This window comes from Cibotium barometz, chromosome 20 (assembly GCF_041138505.1).
Source record: "Cibotium barometz isolate CiBa-2024 chromosome 20, ASM4113850v1, whole genome shotgun sequence".
NCBI classification, from domain to species: Eukaryota; Viridiplantae; Streptophyta; class Polypodiopsida; order Cyatheales; family Cibotiaceae; genus Cibotium; species Cibotium barometz.
The window spans coordinates 55,006,065-55,028,360 of record NC_141065.1 but is presented as its reverse complement, the minus strand read 5'-3'; the positions used below and the strand labels follow the sequence as shown (position 1 = coordinate 55,028,360).

General features: G+C 45.7%; 1 protein-coding gene across 5 annotated transcripts in view; it reads left to right on the top strand.

Annotated features, from left to right (window-relative positions):
- Positions 1–590: 590 nt before the first annotated feature.
- LOC147628049 (ubinuclein-1-like) overlaps positions 591–22,296 on the top strand; it is a 61,029-nt gene continuing 39,323 nt past the window's right edge. For 3 of the 5 annotated variants that reach the window (XM_086815020.1, XM_086815016.1, XM_086815017.1), the window contains exon 1: positions 597–1,039. In XM_086815020.1, coding sequence (XP_086671146.1) covers positions 806–1,039 — 234 coding nt within the window. In that variant the 5' untranslated portion in view covers positions 597–805. Of the gene's footprint in view, positions 1,040–22,296 lie in introns of all 5 variants that reach the window. The other 2 variants (XM_086815018.1, XM_086815019.1) reach the window with 1 other exon arrangement.

Here is a 22,296-nt window from a genome sequence, read left to right as displayed (position 1 = left end):
CATATTGACATCTTCTTTTCCAGTAGGAACAATAGCATGCTTGTGATGAGGCTCATGTTGTCACTAGGAAAATACTGGCAACTTGGAAAGTGAGCACATGTTTGTAAGTGGCTCCTATGGTTTAGTTCGATGAGTATTGATGTTCAAGCCATGCAGTTTCTAAGATTGTAGATATCCATGAGTTTGGACGGATAGATTGTAGATATCCATGAGTTTGGACGGATAGGTTAAGTGGTGAAACTTCCTAGTTACCTTACTCGTGTAGACATAACTAACCTCCTTGGAAGTTTTATAAGGAAATTTTCCATGGGCGAGAGGTTTGGATGAGCAAATCTAGTTTTTGCAAGAGTGAAAGCTTGGATGAGCAAATCCACAAGCTCACAAACCAAAAAGAATGCATTGCCGGGGAGAGTGCTAGATTGACGCATACTGAGCATCAAAAGGCACATGCAAGTTCTAAACACCTTGGACCAGGTTAATGGTAGAAAAAAAGGCATTATAGTGTATTTGAAATTAAAGAAAACTGAGCCCTTATTTGGAATGCAATTTCATACGTTTAAGTTATAAAAACCGGCATTAGTAAAAATTCAATTGGTTGATTTAATGAGTTTCGTTATCTATTCCACGTCATCGCGCGGGCGTTTCTCTGTCGTCGCGATCTACCACATTTCGGGCCTTTCAGAATAATTCGATCGATCGATCGAGAGAGAGCGAGAGAGAGAGAGATTACAGCTCGAAATACTGATTAGAAACCAGAGAAGAAGAGGAGGAAGAAGAGACTACTGCCCTTTGATGTGAGGAAAGTATGCCCGAGGAGAGAGGAGCCATGGAAATGGTGGCAAGCGAGCAAGCTCTGCCGGCGTTCCAGCAAGCAGCAGCAGGCAAGCCCAGAGCACGTTTCTACGTGGAGATGAAGCCCGGCGAGACGACCTTCGTGTCGTGGAAGAAGCTCATCAAGGACTTCCACAGAACAGCCCCTCCTTCTTCAGACCCTCCTCTCGGTGCTCATCCTGCTCTTCAAGCGCGGATCGCTCCCGAGGTAAGCCCGTAGGTTTCACCATTTTACTTTCTTTGCGTTTTTCATCTTTTCTATATGTTGCTCGTTTGTGCCCCAACCAACCCCGCCCCACCCGGGCCCTTCTCTCTTCCCCTTCCAAAGTTCACAGAAATGCATTCTGTTTCGTCACACAGACAGCAATATATAAAGTCTAGGCAGCTGGAATCAAACATGCCTCAGCCTCAAATGCATGTGCCATGACCTCCAGGCCATACTACGAGTACAGTTTAGAAGAGATCATGTCATTTGTTGTGACAGGCTCTGACAAGGCTTCAGAGGCGTTGGCCTACTGAGCAGGCAATGATACAAGAGTATGAAATGTGTGTAAGGCAACCATTTTCAATCATGGCAAGGCTGATTAGGGGTCTATATGTGCTACCGAGGGTGGGTCATAATAGGAGACAAACTCCATGATTAAGAAGCTAAATTAATTAAGCAAGGATTAATAGAATGCCTAAGCAACATCACACTTAATCAAGATACAATCTCATTAATCAAGCTCTCAAAATGAGCCAAGGATAACATGTTTTAATAGGTCTCAAGGAGCCCTCATCCACAAGATATATACACCCTTGTGCCATCCATGTGTCAAAAAATGCTCACACTCCATGTGCCACCATGTGCTTTCCACGTGCTACCTTTTTGACCATTGACTTTGATAGAGTGTGCATAGAGTGGAAGCACAGGGAGCACTAGAATGTGCTGAACTAAGAAGACGAGAGAGAGAGAGAGAGAGAGAGAGAGAGAGAGAGAGAGAGAGAGAGAGATGAAGCCAAAAGGCTGAATATACTTTAGTGAATACAATCCTGAGCAAGAGACCTACTAGTCTCGTAAGTGAAGGATACAAAAGGGAGCCAGTGTGTCAACACATGAACCACACAACTCAACTAATGAACATATGGAATGGAAGAGGCCAGCCCACCTATATATAGGTAAGGGGTTGGCCGATTGGAGCTGGGCGACTGCACATGAAGAGCTGACTTGGGAAAAATGTTAGAAAATAGGGGAAAAAAGGGAAAAAAATAGGGTGGCCAGCCCACACCAAGGGCCTTAAAAAGGAAACAAATATGGGCTAAATATGGACAGCATATAGGTCTTCGTGCATAGCACGATGCCGGGCTCATGTGAAAGAGCCTCGTCCATAGTGGCATCAGAATAATAGAGGACATAAGAGCATAGTTAACAAAAACAGTGCTCTCATGAATTTGTCCCTGTAACGTTGGAAGATCACCTGTGAGTACGAGGCAGAGGAGTAGAAGGAATCTCTCTCAACTGAGAATCACGAACTGTCAGAAAATACCATCTAGGCACTAGGTTGCTCGAGCTCGCTGGAGGAGGAGCAGAGTCATCATCATCATCATCATCTGAATGAGAATCCACAGCTGGAGTTGTAATGGAAGCAGGGGAAGGAGAAGGAGGAGGCCGAGAAAGAAGAAGCTCAGCACCCCTCTTTGAAGATGTAGGAGTCTCATTGAACACCACATCGTGGCTCACAACGACTTTGCATCATAAAGATGATATGCCTTGGACACATAACTATATCCAAGAAAAGTCATACGCTGAGACTTCGAGTCCAACTTAGAGCGATACTCCTTGTGTCACGTGCACACCCATGCCGTGGCTAATCTCTGGCATGAACAACATAATCCCTGATTAGGATAAGCAGTTAGGACATCGTTTATGTTATGACCCTGTGTTTTTCTCTAGACAACAAGCAGGTGGACACGAGCACGGGATGGACAGTGTGAACGGCATCAATTTGGATATGAAAAGGAAACCCATATGTGGCCAGCCCAAGTGTGAAAGGGGACAAAAGGGATTTTAAAGTTTATAAGGTTTTAAAACCTTTGATGATAAAAATAATAATATTATTTGGAAGATGCGTTTTGGCTAATCGCTTTTGGCGTTTTGAAGAAAAAAACGATATGAATCGCATCTTTGTAAAAGCGAAGGGTGGAAGTGGGGTGGCGTGTGGCGCTTCTCTTGGTTTTTGGTCGCCGTTGTGTGGCCATGTGACGTGTAGTGGGTGGTGCCTCGACTAGAATGCTGTAATGCATGTTTTCGTACTGCCTTCATCTACGCGTTCTCTCCCTCTCCATCTTTCGCTTGGCACGCGGAGGACTGGACTGTATGTCGAGGGGGGGCACATGTTTATGAAGGGGCTGGTCGGGTGGTGACGTGTGGCGCATCACTTTGGGAGCGCAGGTCTGCAGGAGCTGCATGCGGGCACAACGTGCTATATGTGGGCTGGCTGTAGGAGTCGCATCCAGGCTGTTGTTGATACGTGGGCTGCGTGTGTGGAAGCAGCCAGGCGGGTAAACTTCTGCAGCGTCCATGGAGCAAGTCTCTTACTGGTGTGGCGGCTGCGTGCGTGGAAGCAGCCAGGTGGGCGACCTTCAGCAAAGAGCTATGGTGTAGGTTCTTACCGAGTTTCTGCAAGAGAGCTATGGTGCAGAGAGCTCAGTCGAAGGACCGGAGGGTGCTCTACCACGGAACCGGGGTCCATGATCAGAGCCTGGTTGATGGCATGTCTGGAGCTATGGCCGGGGGCATCTCTAGCATCGTCACCTCACAAGCTGTGGTGGTGGCCTTATTCTCCAAACTTTTTTGATGCAGGAGATTAGAGATAGGCTTTCTCTCTCTCTCTCTCTCTCTCTCTCTCTCTCTCTCTCTCATCATGGATTACAGGTTCTGTTGAAGAGATTGGGATACAGAGGATCAAGCTAAGATGCACAGGATGTTCTTGGAAGAGGTGTGTTGTTACTCTTCGTCATGGACTTATGTGTACTCAGGGATTGCTTGACACGTCCTCTATCTTTCTCTCTCTGGGTTTTGGCAACTGTGATTGGATGGTATATCTGTCATGGAAACAGGACATTGGTTTTCGAGAGGAAACAGGACTTTGGTATTGTAACACGCGGAAGCTTTGAGAGTCTTCTTTCAGCCCTAAACATTCTTGGCAACATGCTGATGCAAAACACAGATATAGAGAGAGAGTAGAGAGAGAGAGATGGTGGAAATTCAGGTATATTCATATAGTACAAAAAGGTACTCTTACACAACCCTAGGTTGCCGCCTTCTAAAAGGTAAACATCACCCAAAACTGTCCCCCTATGGGACTCCTAGAGACCCAATCCCTAGAGGATTGAATGAATTGAAAGAGGAGCACTCTTGCTATTTATAGTCCCTTTGGACTTCATGGAGAGCTGGCCGACTGATGTCGGCCCGTTGACTGGACAAATATTCACTGAATATCTTGCGCGAGTAGTCGCCTTGGTCTTCTTGATGCGCTTCAGCCCCCTTTGCTCTTTGGTACAGCCGACAGCTCCTAGAACCAGCCGACATTACCTCCTCCATACAACTGACAGCATCCTCTTTCATGACCTCCATGCGTTGCTCCAAGTCCACACCAGTTTCTCCACCTGAGGCTCCTAAATTCTGGTTCTACTGATCTTTTACTGGCTGTCCCCTTCTGGATTAGCCCTGAGAAGGTCCATGGCATTTATCATGCACATGACAGGTATCAAGGAAACAGGCCTATGGTTTATGGGATAGAGGTCTTTGGTTTATCGGATATAGGTCTTTGGTTTCATGTGGAAAGCATGTCTTTGGATTCATGTGAACAAGTTGTAGTTTTCTCGAGGTTACATGCAAGTTGTGACTATAGGGGAGGACATATGGTTTGGTACAGCCCTACTGTTGTTTGGGAAAGGGTTTGAGGGATCCATGGTAGAGATGGAGAAGACCTTTTCAAGCAGGGAGGTGTTGTACAGGTGTGCCTTCTCTATGGAATGCTTTGCTGTAATAACGAGAGTTCTCTTTTGGAAGTCCTGGGTGAAACTATAAGGGATCCTATTGGTAGAGGATTCTACAAGTTGTACTCTCAAGTGTGAAAGGGGACAAAAGGGATTTTAAAGTTCATAAGGTTTTAAAACCTTTGATGATAAAAATAATAATATTATTTGGAAGATGTGTTTTTGCTAATCGCTTTTGGCTTTTTGAAGAAAAAAACGATTTGAATCGCATCTTTATGAAAGCGAAGGGTGGCGGATTCCGAAGTGGGGTGGCATGTGGTGCTTCTCTTGGTTTTTGGTCGCCATTGTGTGGCCATGTGACGTGTAGTGGGTGGCGCCTCAACTGGACTCCCGTTATGCGTGCTTTCGTACTGCCTTCAGCCGCGCGTTCTCTTGCTCTCCATCTTTCGCTTGGCACGCGGAGGACTGGATTGTATGCTGAGGGGGGACACATGTTTATGAAGGGGCTGGTCAGGTGGTGACGTGTGGTGCATCACTTTGGGAGCGCAGGTCTGCAAGAGCCGCATCCGGGCGCAACGTGCTATATGTGGGCTGGCTGTAGGAGTCGCATCCAGGCTGTTGTAGATATGTGGGCTGCGTGTGTGGAAGCAACCAGGCGGGCAAACTTCTGCAGCGTGGAGCAAGCCTCATACTGGTGTGGTGGCTGCGTGTGTGGAAGCAGCCAGGCAAGCGACCTTCAGCAGAAAGCTATGGTGCAGGTTCTTACCGAGTTTCTGCAAGAGAGCCATGGTGTAGAGAGCTTAGTCGAAGGACCGGAGGGTGCTCTACCACGGAACTAGGGTCCATGTGGCATGATCAGAGCCTGGTTGATGGAGCTATGGCTGGAGCTATGGCCGATGGCATCTCTGGCACCGTCACCTCACAAGCTGTGGTGGTGGCCTTATTCTCCTAACTTTTTTGATGCAGGAGATTAGAGATAGGCTTTTTCTCTGTCTCTCTCTCCTGCATCAAAAAAGTTTTATTTTCCATTCCATGATGAGATATGCCATGGACATTATTGTACCACTTTGGTCTCATAGGCCCATTGGGTCTTTAAAAGACGCTTAATATCTTTCTTTCTTTCTCTCATCATGGATTACAGGCTTTGTTGAAGAGTCTGGGATACAGAGGATCAAGCTAAGATGCACAGGATGATGTTCTTGGAAGAGATGTGTTGTTACTCTTCGTCATGGACTTATGTGTACTCAGGGATTGCTTGACACGTCCTCTATCTTTCTCTCTCTGGGTTTTGGCAACCGTGATTGGATGGTATATCTGTCATGGAAATAGGACATTGGTTTTCGAGAGGAAACATGACTTTGGTATCAAGGAAACAGGCCTATGCTTTATGGGATACAGGTCTTTGGTTTATTGGATACAGGTCTTTGGTTTCATGTGGAAAGCATGTCTTTGAATTCATGTGAACAGGTTGTAGTTTTCTCGAGGTTACATGCAAGCTGTGACTATAGGGGAGGACATATGGTTTGGTACAGCCCTACTGCTGTTTGGGAAAGGGTTTGAGGGATCCATGGTAGAGATGGAGAAGACCTTTTCAAGCAGGGAGGTGTTGTACAGGTGTGCCTTCTCTATGGAATGCTTTGTTGTAATAACGAGAGTTCTCTTTTGGAAGTCATGGGTGAAACTATAAGGGATCCTATTGGTAGAGGATTCTACAAGTTGTACTGTACTCTCAAATGTGATCAAATAAAGAAATACCGCAAGGGGTGCCACTGCGTTTTGGGGCCAATTGGTGTCCGTGTATTGTTTGCAGGAGCACTCTAGCTCCCCCTGTTTGTTTCCTTTTCCAGGTTCCCATGGTTGATGAAGTGTTTTGTGTGCGAGTGTTTGTTTCACCGCCCGTCAAATTTCTGAAGGCCAGTTTCAATTTAGGTCTTTTCAGTGTTAGTAGTACCATCATCATCATCATCATCATCATCATAAGCATTGGAGGACTTGAGAGTCTTGTGGGAAACCATCAGAATACAATTGGTAGTCAGTAGGGATCCAAGAAGGCAGGCGGCCAGGTGACAGTATGCATGGCGTCAGGTGTGGGTAAGACCTTGGTTAAAGCATAGCATTTATGGGGTTATTTGTCCAAACAAGCTGGCCACCAGCATTCAGGACTGGCTGACTTGCTCCCTTCCACGTATATATAAGCAAAGACATCATTTGTAGTAGACACATCAAGTCATTTAGTCATTCATTAGTCCAAAAGCATCGAAGTCATGTAGAAGGGGCAAGGGGTCACTCCTTTGGGTTTGACCAAGGGCCTAATCAACCCTTCTTGCCACAATAATGACACTCAATGTCTTTGTTTTTAGAAGAGTTGCTGTTGTCTTTATCCTTGTCGTTATTCTTGGAGTTCTTGTTAGAACCCCCTTTCCCTTTCTTTTGTTGATTCTTCCCTTTATCTCGCGCTGCCAAAGCTCCATCAGGGCCACCAAAGGTGCCAGTCCGCTCCTCAAAGCAAGACTCAATCTGCATAACGGAGGGGAGAACTTCCTCCCAAGTAACTGGAACAGAACGAGGAGAAGAAACAAGAGACTGAAAATATGCATCAAACCTCTCTGGAAGCTGGGAGAGAAGCCGAATAGCCATGTCCTCTGTAGAGATGTCCTTGCCACAAACAGCAAGCTTGTCCCGGAGATCTTTCATCTTCGAGATGAAAGCAGATAAAGATGGAAAGGCAGAACCTGATAAGTTCATAAGTTGCTTTTCCAACGCCAAAATCCGACTTGAAGACTTAATCTTGTAGAGATCCGCAAAAGCCTTCCAAACTTCATGTGCAGCATTTGCTGAACGCACATGAGAGAGAACAGAATCCACAGTTCAACATCAGAAAAGGAGAAAACACGACGATCATTTGCGTGCCAAATATCAATCTGTGCGTGAGTCACACCACCGGAAGCAAGGGTGTGAGGAGTGGCATTGGCCGGCGTAACAAGCCAATCCCAAAGATCCACGCCAAGCAAGTCCGATTTCACCTTTTCACCTTCCACAAGGTGTAGTTGGAACCATCCAACTTTGTAGACTCAGAGAACATATGAAGAGAAGTCGGAGCAGCCATCACAAAAGCTTGGGCTCAATTTTAGAAATATGCACAATCTCAAAAGAAGAAGTGTCCTCCACAGGTATCAAGGGTGCCACCAAAGCCCGAACCACCACAATCCCCCTCTGCACAAGGGAATGTCCACCGGAGAGGAAAACGCAGCCAAAGAGGGGATGCTGTCCTGAAAAAACAGGCCGCCAAGATCCAAACTCCAAGTAGGAATGAAACGCTGATGAAAAAGTTACCTTCTGGCTGCAAGCGATGAAGCCAAACTGAAGGAGAACCAACCAGCAGAAGCTGTCCAGAAAACGCAGCAAGAAGAAGGCTGCAAATCTGTGAAAAACGCAGAGGATAAGGGGCTGTAAATAGGGCTAAATCTGGGGCAGCAGATGGAATTGCTGAACCGAGAGCGATGATACCATGAAAGAGTGCACAGAGCGGAAGCAATAGAGCACTAGAGTGTGTTGAATAGAGAGTGCAAGAGAGAGAGAGAGAGAGAGATATGGAGCAACTATGCTGAATATACTGAAGCAATACAGTCCCAAGCAAGAAACACAAGCAGTATCATAAGTGAGGGAGCAAAAGATATACAAGGCAAGATGAAAAGGTGAGAGGTCAGCCCACCTATTTATAGGTGGGTAGTGCTGGCCGACTAGAGCTAATGAATCTGGCCGATTGGAGGACAGAACTGGCCGATTAGGAAAAATCCATACGGGCTGGGAAAAATCCCAGAAAAATATGTAAAATAGGGGTGGCCAGCCCACAATCAAGGGCCATGCAAAAGGGACCAAAAGGACACGAGAAATGGGTAGAAACTGGGGATGAATGTGCTAATAGTAGGTACCTTTAATTTAGATTTTTATTTAAACAAAAATAATAATTTTGCAACCATTTTAGGGTAGGGTAGGTTCAACAACTTTTGGGGATCTGCCAAAATTCCCCTTTGCCAGAAAAATTGCAGGTGGTGCCATACATGCTTTTTGGGTTGTAATTTGGGGGTTTTTTCAAATTGAGGTCAAAATCAGCCAATTAAGCCTTCCCTGGTTGTAGAAATTTGGGGCTTTTGTCAAAATTGGGCAATTGACTGCACATTGAAGCAATTGGAGTGCATAAAAATTGCGGCTTTTTAGATTGGAGCATGTAATTGGGCATTACAGCTGTGATTTGTCGCATATGTATACACATTGTGTGTAATTGGACTATTTGGTGCAGATTTACACTTAGTTTTTTTGATTTGGATTAGAATTAGGTTGGGCTTATATCAGTCCAACGATATTTTTTTTTTCAGAGGGGATGTGGAGTCCTTTCATCTTGCGATGCCCACCTCAATGGTGTGTACTTATATACAGCCATAGTTTCCAGAAACGGCGTTTCTGGACCACCGAAATGTGGAAACGTTTCGGAAACGTTTCCAGAAACGGAAACGGCGTTTCCAAGTTTTATTTTTTCCAGGGTTTAGAAACCCGCGTGCTCTCTTTCGTCGGCATTTTGCGCCTTCTTTCCGCCGCTTGTTTGGAGCTGCTCTACCCATCTACCTTGCCCTCTACTCCTCTACCTCCACATCAGCCCTCTACCACGCCCTCTACCTCTCTACTTGGGGCCTCCACCTTTGCCATCTAAGCTCTACCAAGCAAGAAGGAGTCACACCTTGCTCGCAGCCTGCAAGACCAGAAAAACAGCCTCCACTTCTCGAATCTCTCCGAGTCTTCCGACCTCGAACCACACAAGTAAGTTAAGTAACATGGCTCGGACTCCGGATCCTTTTTGGCAGCATGTGGAGCACGTGGGGGCTTATGCAGGATCTGGTGGCTCCAGGAAATGGAGATGTAAATATTGTGGGTTGGTCAAAACGGGGAGTGTCACCCGTGTGAAGGACCATCTTGCTCATGTTCCAAACAAAGATGTAGGGCCATGCCCCTCTGTTCCTCTAGATGTTCGGAAAAGCCTTGAAATGTGGAGGCGAAAGCGTTTGGCCATTCCCGAAGAGGAAGTATCTACAGCAATGGGTGGTCAAGAGCATGAAGCTGGTTCAAGTCAAGCAGCAGCAAAGAGGGCCAGAGGCAGAGACACAGCATCAGATTTCTGAATTTTGTATTGACTCTTTTGAGGCTTGAGCCTTGAGCCTATAGTTGTCATTTCTGAATTTTGATCTATCATTCGAGTCTTTGACATTGAACTTGAGCAAAGATGTATTTTTCAAGCTTTTGTAATGTTTTTATTAATTATATATGTATGTATTAAACCCTAAAACCGAAACTCCGTTTCCCCGTTTCTTCCCGAAGGCCGAAACTCCGAAACTCCGTTTCCCGCCGTGCTCCGCACCCCCGTTTCCGAAACTCGTGGAAACTATGTATACAGCATTGGGCAACTCATGTTATGGAGTTTGAGCAGATGGACCCCATCTTTTCTACAGAGTCTTTACATCTTGCGATACCGACCTTTTCAGAGAATGCTTTTGTACAGCATTTGGCTACTCTTGGTACAGAGATGGAGTAGATTGACTCTATTTCTTTTGAGGATTCCACTGAGGAGCAATTTGCTTCTCCCAGGATTGATTATATACAGGATCTGATCTTGTTTGGTTATGAGGTTTTTCATACCTTCTCCAGGCTGGATACACGACATTCGACTTCAGGGATTGTTCTTACACTTGGGTTTGGAACCATTATTTGGAGCAGCACGTCGCAGCCTATATGGTTGTTTTCTTCCAGAGGAGCGGTGTACTTGGCAGCTTGTTCTGTTGCTTTTGTAGCTGAGTTGCTGAGGAGATTGCTTGTGGAGCTTTCTTGGTACCTGTTTCTGCAGTCTTTCATCTTTGATCGAGGACGGCATCTCAGGTTTCTTGGAGTTTGCTTAGTATCCGGTGCTGAGAGGGGGTGTTAGACATCATTCCCTACTTGCTGGCTTCCTATTTGGTGTCCTATTTTAGCCTCTAGGACTGACCATGTTAGTCTGAGGGGCTGGTCACCCCTCACATATATTTTACCCATATTTATTCCGGATTTTTGGTCCTGGGTATTTTTCCCAGTCGTGGAGGTACTTTTTCTCCAGCGGCTGCCTTCATGTAGGTGTATATATAGCCTGCATTCCTCCCTCATATATTCATTGCTTGCCTAGCTTGTCTAGCTGCAGTCCCTCACATACGAGGTTCTCCCCTCTTGCTCAGGACATGTGTCATGGCCCTGTGAAAATGGAGCAGGACAAGTGTGGGCATGGTGGTTGCAGGGTCAGAATATTTTATGATTCACATGGGGGGTGCCCGGACAGTGTTTAAAGATGTGTGGACAACCCTAGGTGTGAAGGGGGAACATTAAAACATTAACTTTTAATGTTTATTAAAGTTGCCCCTAGGCCTTAGTGGCCCTAGGGAACTTATTAAGTTGGGGCCCTAGGGATTAACTTGGAAAGGAGTTTTCTCTCTCTTCACTCTCTCTCCTCCCTTTTTGGGGAGTCGTGTAGCAAAAGGAGAGGCTTCCTTCATGCGCTTGTGTACAATCGTGGGAAAGCTGAAGAGGAGGAGAAGGCGGCTGTTTTGCTGCAGACTTGCTGTTTTTCTGAAGAAACCAGCCGTACAGCACTGTACGGCCAGTACTGGACTCTCTCTCTCTCTCTCTCTCTCTTTCTTCTCTGTTGCTGGCGGCGCACAGAGCAGCTGCTGGTGGCTGCGCAGAAGCCCTAAACAGGCTGTACAACCTGTTTTCCAGCCCAAACCCTACTGTACGACTGCCGTACAGTGTACGGGCAGTCAGGTACAGCAGGTACAGGTGCAGGCGGTGCTTCTCTGGGTGCTGGACAGACCTGTGCATGCTGATTCAGGCAGGTACAGAAGTGGACAGCAGGTTGTTTATGCAAGTACAACGCCTGGCACGCATCCCGAGGCGGTACAATCAAGTACAGTGCTGATTTTCAGATCTGTACTTTCAAGGACAGCATAGGAGTGAGCATCAGGAGGAAGATACAGGCAAGTGCAAGCACACGTGTGAAGCAGGATTGTGGATTCAAGTGCCTGCAGGCACAGATTAGTGCTGTTGTTTCCTCCAGAGTTGTTTCACGAGCTGAACTTGGTAAGCCTTGACTCTGTTCATCCATCTCTCTTTCTATTGCTTGAAGTCTGCTACAGGTATGTGTTATCTGGCTCCTTGTGAGAGGAGGAGTATGGCAGATTGACAAGAGATTAAGACAGGGATTGAACAGCATATGTATGTTGAGCTGAGAAGATGTATCATGCTTATGAGTTATGCCAGATGTATGCCCATGGCTGGCCTGCTTTGTGAACTTGGCTGATCAGAGGGAGGCACAGTGTGTTGCTTGAAGACACAGATCTGTGTGCATAGATCCTCTGTGCTGAGAAGGATTTGTGGGCAGTCAGATTGGACTACAGGTGTAAACTCTTGGCTGGTTTTTGTGTTGTACTCAGCCATACATATTATTTTAATGGAATAAAGAAATACCGCAAGGGGCGCCAAGCTTTGGGGCCAACAGGTGTCTTTGTGTTTTCAGATTTGGGCACTCTAGCTCCAATCTGTGTTTTATTTATCATCTAGACTACAAGTGGACGGGTGATTGCTCCTACCGCACTCTGGTTTTCTATCAGAGGCCGGTTTCAAGGTTCCGTCCCCGGGACCAATCATCAACTTTCTGAAGGGGGTGAGCTCGTGGTTGTTTTGGAGAAAGCCATCGCTGAAAATTCAGCAATCATGTCTGATACAGAGGATGAGTACTTCTATCAAGAAGAAGAAGAGCAAGAGACTTCTCCTGAAAGAGATGTATCTGAGGATATTTTTGCAGGAGAACAGGTTGCAGATGTTGAGCCTTATGAGGATGTAACACAGCCAGAAGATGTGCATGGTAAAGAGGATGATGATGCTCGGTTCAAAGATCGCTTGGCTAGTGTTATGGATACTTTTATGCAGCTCACTCAGAGTGAGAGATTTGCTGAATTTTTAAGATCTCGCTCAGAGCCCCGCACAGAGCCCCAGAAAAAGAAGAAGAAGGTTCGATCGAAGAATCTTTCTCAAGGTCATAGTGGTACCACTCCACAGGATCCATCTCCTGCACAGTTTCCGAACATGCAGCATGCTTTTGGTGCTAACCCACAGAGTTCCTTCTATGGACAGCCACCTATTCCTCAGCAGAACATGCATCCAGGGTACTTTGGTGGTGGCTCGGTGTTCCAATCCATGACTGGGGGTTATCCTCAGGGAGGCATGGGTATGTATGGGCCTTTTGGAGCCAATTTTCAGCCTGGCATGCACGGGAATATGTATGGTGGTATGCAGTCCGGTATGCAAGGAAATGTGTTTGGAAGCATGCAACCTGGGATGCAAGGCAATATGTTTGGTGGCATGCAGCCAGGTATGCAGCATGGAATGTATGGAAACATGGCTGGGATGTATGGTATGCCTGGTGTTGGAATGGGAAATGTTGACGCAATGATGGGTATGAATGTTGGGGGCAGCAATCTCACGAAACCACTTCCATATGATAATCTAACGCCTATGGGAAAGGCGAAGGATTACAAGGAAGGGGGAGCTGCAGTGAAGTTTGACACTTTCAGTGGGGCCAAGGATAAATTGAAGGCACTTACCTTTTTACAGCAGTTTGATGCTGCTTTTTCTGGTGGAAATTACACAGAGTCCTCAAAGGTGAGGAAAGCTGCTACTTTTCTCAAGGGCAATGCTTTGCAGTGGTGGTCTACTCTTCTTTTGCAGGGCATAGCACCCACCACATGGGTTCAATTCAAACAGGTTTTCTCTTCTGTATGGCTCACATCTACATTTGAGGTGGATGTTATGACAGCATGGCACAAGCTGGATGCTTCAAAGTGTGATAGTTTGGAGGAGTATAACAAGAAGTTTTGGGAAGCTCTACTCCCAGTGACTTCTTATCGTGCCGTGCCATTATCTGAGCAGGTAGAGAAGTATTGTTGTGGGCTGCCCAAGGAGGTACGAGATTATTGTATAAAGACAAGAGTAACGAACATGTCACAGATGATTGAAAATGCTATGACAGCTAATGCGTTACTCACAGGTGGTTCATTTGGGTTTAAAGGCAGTAAGAAGTTGGGCAAGAAAGCTGAAAAATTTGGGCATGCTTCTCGTGATGCTAAAGGGTCTTCAGAGACAAAGTATAAGAAGTTGCCAATGCCCAAAAGGACTTCTGAGGAAAGACAGGCTTTGAGAGATGCTCAAAAGTGTTTTTACTGTACTGAAGAGGGGCATATGTCATTCAATTGTCCCAAAAGAACGTCCAAGAAGGACCCTGACAATAAAGGAGAGCCCAAGCCAAAGAAACCAAAGCCTTCTGCAGGCTTAGTTCCTGATCTTGTGGGGCAGCAGCTAGGTGGTGAAGCTACAGAGTTGTGCAGGGCATGGGGCAAAGTGAGAGATCAGAATGCTTTGATCTTCTTTGACACAGGTGCTCGAGCCAACTTCATTTCACCAGATTTGGCTGGCCGATTGGGGATTCGCGCAGAGGAGATGGGGCCGTTACATGAGGCAAATATGGCTTGTCCAGGGTATGCAGAACCCGTTACTCCTATCATTGGGAAGCTTCGGCTTCATTTGCAGGGTTATGTGGACAGTGAGGAATTTTTCATCATGCCTTTGGATGGCTGTGATGTTTTGTTGGGGATGCCATGGTGCCACAGGGTACATGCGGTGGTGGATACTTACAATAGGAAAATTACTTTGACTCATAGAGGGAAAGAGCATGTATTGGATGTAAAACTCAAAGGGGAATCTGTTCCTATTGTATCCGCTTCGGCGATTTTATCAGTAATGAAAAAGCATCTTTCCGCGTACTTGATTTATGTAAAGGATGCACAGGATGATGAGTCTAAGTCTAATTTGTCAATGTTAGATAAGGACAGGGCTGATTTCTTAAGTGGGTTTCAAGATTGTTTTTCCGAGTCATTGCCAGGAGAATTACCTCCTGAGAGGCCAGAAGATCATGCTATAGATCTGATTCCTGGTAGTACTCCACCGAATAGACCGCCGTATCGTGTTAGTGCAGCCCAACAGGAAGAGATTATTAGTCAGGTGCAGGAGCTATTGAATAAGGGGTTGATACAGCCTAGCTCATCACCCTTTTGCTCACCTGTGCTCTTAGTGCAGAAGAAGGATGGTTCTTGGCGCATGTGTGTAGATTACAGGGCGCTGAATAAGAATACCATCAAGAATCGATTCCCCATACCAAGGATCGATGACATATTGGACCGCTTACAGGGCTCCACAGTTTTTAGTCGTATTGACTTGAAAAGCGGGTATCATCAGATACGCATTAGACCTGAGGATGTGCATAAGACAGCATTCCGAACCACATTTGGATTGTATGAGTTCTTGGTTATGCCCTTTGGTTTGACAAATGCGCCTGCCACATTTAACAGAATGATGGACAGGATTTTCAGACCTCATAGAGAGTTTGTGGGCACATTCTTTGATGATATGATTGTGCATTCACAAAATGAGGAAGAGCATAGAAGGCATTTGGCCATTGTGTTTGCAGAACTCAGAAACCATAGGTTGGTGGTTAATGGCAAGAAGAGTGAGTTTTTCTTGCAGGATATACATTTCTTGGGGCATATTGTGTCTGGTCATGGAGTCCGTATGGATCCAGCAAAGGTGGAAGCAATACTTAATTGGCCAGCTTTGAGGACCGTGCATGATGTACGCAGTTTTCTAGGATTGTGTTCCTATTACAGGCGTTACATACGGCACTTTGCTGAAATTGCTTCGCCTCTTCATGCTTTGACGAAGAAAGCAACTCCGTTTAGATGGGCTGATCGGGAAATTACAGCATTCAAAAAGCTCAAAGAAAAGCTTACTTCGGACCCAGTATTGGTGTTACCGGACCTCCGAAAGGCTTTTGTTGTCCAGTGTGATGCATGTGGAAGTAGCATTGGTGCAGTTATCATGCAAGAGGGACATGTGATAGCCTATGAGAGTAGAGTTTTGCAAGATGCCGAAAAGCATTTACAGGTGTATGAGAAAGAGATGTTGGCTGTAATTCACGCTCTTTCTACTTGGAAACACTACTTGCTTGGGGCTGATTTCACTGTGCAGACAGATCATCAGACTTTGCGATATTTCCTCACGCAGACAAAGCTTTCAGAGAAGCATATGCGTTGGGCAAACTTTTTGTCAATGTTTCACTTCCAGATTGTGCATGTGGAAGGCAAAAAGAATGTAGTGGCAGATGCTTTGTCACGCAAGCCACAGGTCTTTGCAGTTTCACTTGCTTATCATCATGAGCTTGATGAAATGAAAGAGCAGTATACCCATGATGAGGATTTTAACAGGTTGTATGATCAGATGTCTGAAGGTCAGCGGCATGAGCATTATACTCTCAGAGATGGGTTTTTATTGATGCATGGCAGACTGTGTGTTACCAGGCCATTGCGACTCAAGGTTATGATTGAAAGTCATGCTCCACCGTATGCAGGTCATAGAGGTATTGACGCCACGGTCAAAGCAGTGGAGACTTTCTTTTATTGGCCAACCTTGAGAAGAGATGTTGATGCCTTTGTGAGGCAATGCATCGTATGTCAGAAGGTAAAGTTTGACCGTCAGAAGACACCAGGGTTATTACAGCCTTTACCTATTCCGGATAGACCTTGGGAGAGCATTGCCATGGATTTTGTATTTGATCTTCCACGGACACAAACGGGAAATGATGGCATCTGGACTATCATATGCAGGTTCAGTAAGCAGGCTCATTTCATTCCCGTGAGGAAGACAATTACAGTGGATCATATGGTGAAGTTGTTCATGGCGAACATCTTCAAGTATCATGGCTTGCCTACGTCTATCATTAGTGACCGTGATCCACGGATGACGAGTTTGTTTTGGAGAGGGTTGTTTGACAACATGGGTACAACTCTCAAGTTTTCATCGTCATTTCATCCACAGACAGATGGTCAGTCAGAAGAGGCTAACTCTACAGTGTTGGATCTTCTCAAGTGTTATGTGTCAGAGCACAAGCAACAATGGGAAAAGTATCTTCCTTTGGTGGAGTTTGCATATAACAACACTGTACATAGCTCGACAGGCAAGGCGCCTTTTGAGATTGTAGAAGGAGGGAAGAAAGTACCACCCATTTTGCATACAAAGGATAAGATCTTTGAGGCTGATCAGTATGTGGAGAGCTTGGATGAAGCTTATCGGAGAGTTAAGTTGGCCCTCCAGAAAACTCAGCAGAAGCAAAAGAAAGCCGCAGACCGTCACAGACGTGATTTACAGTTTGCATTGGGTGATTGGGTTCTTTTGCGCTTTGAAAAGGCTAGACTCAAGAAGATGAAGGGTAAAGAGCGCTTATTCCCTAAGTTGAGTATGCGATATTATGGGCCTTTTCAGGTTTTGGAAAAGATTGGTGAGGTAACCTATCGTTTGAAGTTACCAGATCACTGGAGGATTCACAATGCTTTTCACGTGAGTCTTCTTAGACCTTTCCGTGGGGATGTGCCTGAGGATGTATCAGATGAGGCTCAGCCGGAAGTTGAGGAACTTGATGAGGTTCTGATTCCAGAGCAGATACTGGCACATAAAGAAAGGAAGGTACGAGGTAAAGTTTCCCGTCGCTATCTTGTGAAGTTCAAGAACTATTCACCGATGGATGCGAAGTGGATGGAGGAAGGTGACTTAACAGATTCACCTCAGGTTTTGCAGCTTTATCTCGATGCCTTTGAGTTAGAGCCGACTCTTATTGTGGCTCATTCAGGTTCAGCAGAGCATGGGTCTGGAGCATTACCTGATGCTCAAGAGGGGGGTAGCACCTCCACTCCCTTGATACAGACAGGCTCAGATGACATCTAGAGGTTGCTTGGTGCAGATTTTATCTCATCCGAAGGTACTGAGGCTGACAGTACATCTGTTTATGGGACTTCTATGATATATGTGTACTAGTCACATGGAGATTTTTGTGGATATGTATGGTTCACAGTGGTATACAACTTGGACTATTACTATGCCATTGGTTTGCAGTGAATGTTGATACATGTATATGGCTCAGAGAGATTGGGACGCTGATCTTGCCATATTGTATATTTCACTTTGGATATTTTGATGCATCACCAGAATGCAATCGAGGACGCTTGCCATCTTTCAAGAGGGGGGTATGTCATGGCCCTGTGAAAATGGAGCAGGACAAGTGTGGGCATGGTGGTTGCAGGGTCAGAATATTTTATGATTCACATGGGGGGTGCCCGGACAGTGTTTAAAGATGTGTGGACAACCCTAGGTGTGAAGGGGGAACATTAAAACATTAACTTTTAATGTTTATTAAAGTTGCCCCTAGGCCTTAGTGGCCCTAGGGAACTTATTAAGTTGGGGCCCTAGGGATTAACTTGGAAAGGAGTTTTCTCTCTCTTCACTCTCTCTCCTCCCTTTTTGGGGAGTCGTGTAGCAAAAGGAGAGGCTTCCTTCATGCGCTTGTGTACAATCGTGGGAAAGCTGAAGAGGAGGAGAAGGCGGCTGTTTTGCTGCAGACTGTTGCTGTTTTTCTGAAGAAACCAGCCGTACAGCACTGTACGGCCAGTACTGGACTCTCTCTCTCTCTCTCTCTCTTTCTTCTCTGTTGCTGGCGGCGCACAGAGCAGCTGCTGGTGGCTGCGCAGAAGCCCTAAACAGGCTGTACAACCTGTTTTCCAGCCCAAACCCTACTGTACGACTGCCGTACAGTGTACGGGCAGTCAGGTACAGCAGGTACAGGTGCAGGCGGTGCTTCTCTGGGTGCTGGACAGACCTGTGCATGCTGATTCAGGCAGGTACAGAAGTGGACAGCAGGTTGTTTATGCAAGTACAACGCCTGGCACGCATCCCGAGGCGGTACAATCAAGTACAGTGCTGATTTTCAGATCTGTACTTTCAAGGACAGCATAGGAGTGAGCATCAGGAGGAAGATACAGGCAAGTGCAAGCACACGTGTGAAGCAGGATTGTGGATTCAAGTGCCTGCAGGCACAGATTAGTGCTGTTGTTTCCTCCAGAGTTGTTTCACGAGCTGAACTTGGTAAGCCTTGACTCTGTTCATCCATCTCTCTTTCTATTGCTTGAAGTCTGCTACAGGTATGTGTTATCTGGCTCCTTGTGAGAGGAGGAGTATGGCAGATTGACAAGAGATTAAGACAGGGATTGAACAGCATATGTATGTTGAGCTGAGAAGATGTATCATGCTTATGAGTTATGCCAGATGTATGCCCATGGCTGGCCTGCTTTGTGAACTTGGCTGATCAGAGGGAGGCACAGTGTGTTGCTTGAAGACACAGATCTGTGTGCATAGATCCTCTGTGCTGAGAAGGATTTGTGGGCAGTCAGATTGGACTACAGGTGTAAACTCTTGGCTGGTTTTTGTGTTGTACTCAGCCATACATATTATTTTAATGGAATAAAGAAATACCGCAAGGGGCGCCAAGCTTTGGGGCCAACAGGTGTCGTTGTGTTTTCAGATTTGGGCACTCTAGCTCCAATCTGTGTTTTATTTATCATCTAGACTACAAGTGGACGGGTGATTGCTCCTACCGCACTCTGGTTTTCTATCAGAGGCCGGTTTCAACATGTATTCTTTTTGGTGATGATATAGAGAGCAGGTTCTCACTTGTGTTTCCTCTCCATCTCTCTCTCTCACTCTCTCTCTTGTGTTTCCACTTTCCCTTCCGCTCCACATTCTATTACCAAGGTTATGTGAATAGTCTAGTTGAAAGCACATTGTATGTGAAGAAAACCGGTGCCGATATTCTCATAGTCATCTTGTATGTAGATGACATGCTCAGTTCAGGTACTAGCAAAGCACAAATTTCAGATTTGAAAGCTGTAATATGTAGCGGAAGTCTTTGTATTGGAGGATCCTGTCACACAAATGCTCACACCATCTTCTGTATCCTGAGTTTCGTGAGTTTAGCAATCCACTTTAATACTTCAAACTTTAAAGAGATGAGAGAGAGATATATGAGAATTGTACACCAGATTGGGTTCCAAATTACCCACTGAAGGGCCCCCTATCCCGATAACGAGATAGTATTTGCTTTATTACTTTAGAGAGAATGACTGTGGACTGTAGATAAGCCAAATGCAAGATCTCGGAGGATCGGAAGCCTGGTTGAACTGTACACGGCCGTAGAAACACCTCAATGAAATGATCTCGAGCTTATGCACTCTTCCCAAGGGCATGAAGAAGGGCTGCACACTTGAGGTTGAGAAAGGACTGCGGTGGACTGTTCTAAGCTATGTAACTATGCTGTAAATGCTTATGAATGATATGTTACCTTCACCAGATGACTGTTGCATGTATGGATGATGCACAGAAGGCAGAATACTGTTGTAGAACTGATGCTGGACTGAAATGCAGACTGTAGACTGAAACGCAATGCTGGAAACTACTGTAGATCTGCAAACGCAGGGCTGACCTGGCCTGAACAGCTGCTGGCTGTGATATATGCTCAAAACGCAAAGGGTACCTTCTGTACTGGGCCTGGAAGGGTGCTGTATGTAGTCGCCTATGGGCTGTATGCTGCGTTAGGGTACCGATGGCTGTAGGAACTGTACTGCTGTGTAAGACTGTTGACTGAAGCAAACGCTGGTTCTCAAAGGCTAGAGAAGCAAACACAGAAGCTTCAAGAGGGATTCTAATAATGTACAAATGTTACACTGTTGACAATGAGCCATCGTCACCATGCACTGAGTGCAGAGTGCATGTGACATTCCCTCCTGCTTAGCTTGGCGGCAGGTTCATGGCTTCCAAGTAGTCGGCCAACAATTGGGGGTACTCCTGGAAGAACTCCTCGTCTAGCCATATGGCTTCGTGGGTACCTCGATCTCGGAATTTCGTATAGAACTGACGTATCCGTCGACCGGAACCATGCTTTCATCGATGAAGAAGGATCTGCTCGGGCTCAATAACTTCTGCTTCGTCTACCACGTTTGGCTGCTGTTCATCTCTGAAACATCAAACACTTTTGGACCAACTTATGGTTTTTGCCAAGAAACATGGAAAACATCTTGCATTGTCGAATTGGTAGGCAACTTTAATTTCATGGAGAGATTACTTAACTTCTTAACTATTGGAAAAGGGCCAAAACTACGGAATGAAAGCTTGGGACAACGTTCTCTTCTAGACTTATTTGCCTGTCTGCTATATGCTTCTTGAGCTTTGGTCAAGTGGTCCTTAAGTGACTCAATGATCTCGGAAAATGCTTCCGTGGTTTTATTAGCCTCTAAAGATGGAGACACCATTCTCGTTAAAAGAGAAGAAAAACGACGACGTTGCTTCATATGGAGTCCGTCCGACACTGGATGAATGAGTGTCGTTCAAGATAGCTTGGACCAATGGAAGATAATGTTCCCATTTGGACTGCTGGTCATGACAGTATGACTTGAGAACATCAAAGGCCAACTGGTTATAAATTTTTGTTTGGCCATCTGTCTGTGAATGGAATGCACTAGACAACTGAAACTTAGTTCCTAAGTTTTCAAATAATGCCCTCCAGAAATGCGAGGTAAACTTGGAATCTCTTTTTGATGTTATGGTGCTAGGCAAACCACAAACTGGATACCAATGCTTGAGAAACAAACGGGCTACGTCCTCGGCTGTGGCCGTATGCTTGCATGGGATGAGCATGCAGAATTTACTAAAGCGATCCACAATGGTAAAACACTGAGTGTTACGGGATCCGGTGGATGTTGGTAGAGGCCCTACAAAGTCCATAGATATGTCGATGAAAGGTCCATTGGGGATAGGCAAAGGTTAAAGTAAACCTGTCTTCTTTGTATGGGGAACCTTGACTTTTTGACAAATCTTACAGGCTTGTACATGTGCATAGACATCACGTCTCATCTTTGGCCAATAAAAGGACCGTTCTAATTTCTCGAGGGTACTTTTGATACCCCTATGTTCTCCAACTAAGGAGTCATGGGCATCGTGGAGAAGAGCGGAACGCTTTTCCTGAGTAACACAGAGACGGTTCTTGTAGAACAACCAACCGTTCTATACTGAATAGTGGCCAGGCTCAGAATTGAGGGCCAAACTGTACTGAGTACCAAACTCAGGGGAGTCGACATATTGGGCTTTTATACTATCTAAGTCCTTCCCCGTGATTTCGAGAATGGTAGATTCTTGGACTGCCTGGATGCTGGATTTTCGACTAAGAGCATCTGCTGTTGGGTTATGCCTACCAGGGATGTATTCAATCATACCTCCAAACTGTTGGAAGATTTGACTCCACCTGGCCTGTCGATCACTCCACTGGGCACCTGGCATAGTTTGAAGCCACTTAAGTGCTTGGTGGTCTGTTTTCACTGTGAAAGCCTGTCCATAAAGAAAAGGCTTCCAATGCTTGAGCGCTGTGATCACACCCAAAAGCTCTTTGTCATATACCGAATAATTCTTTTCGGTGACATCCAACTT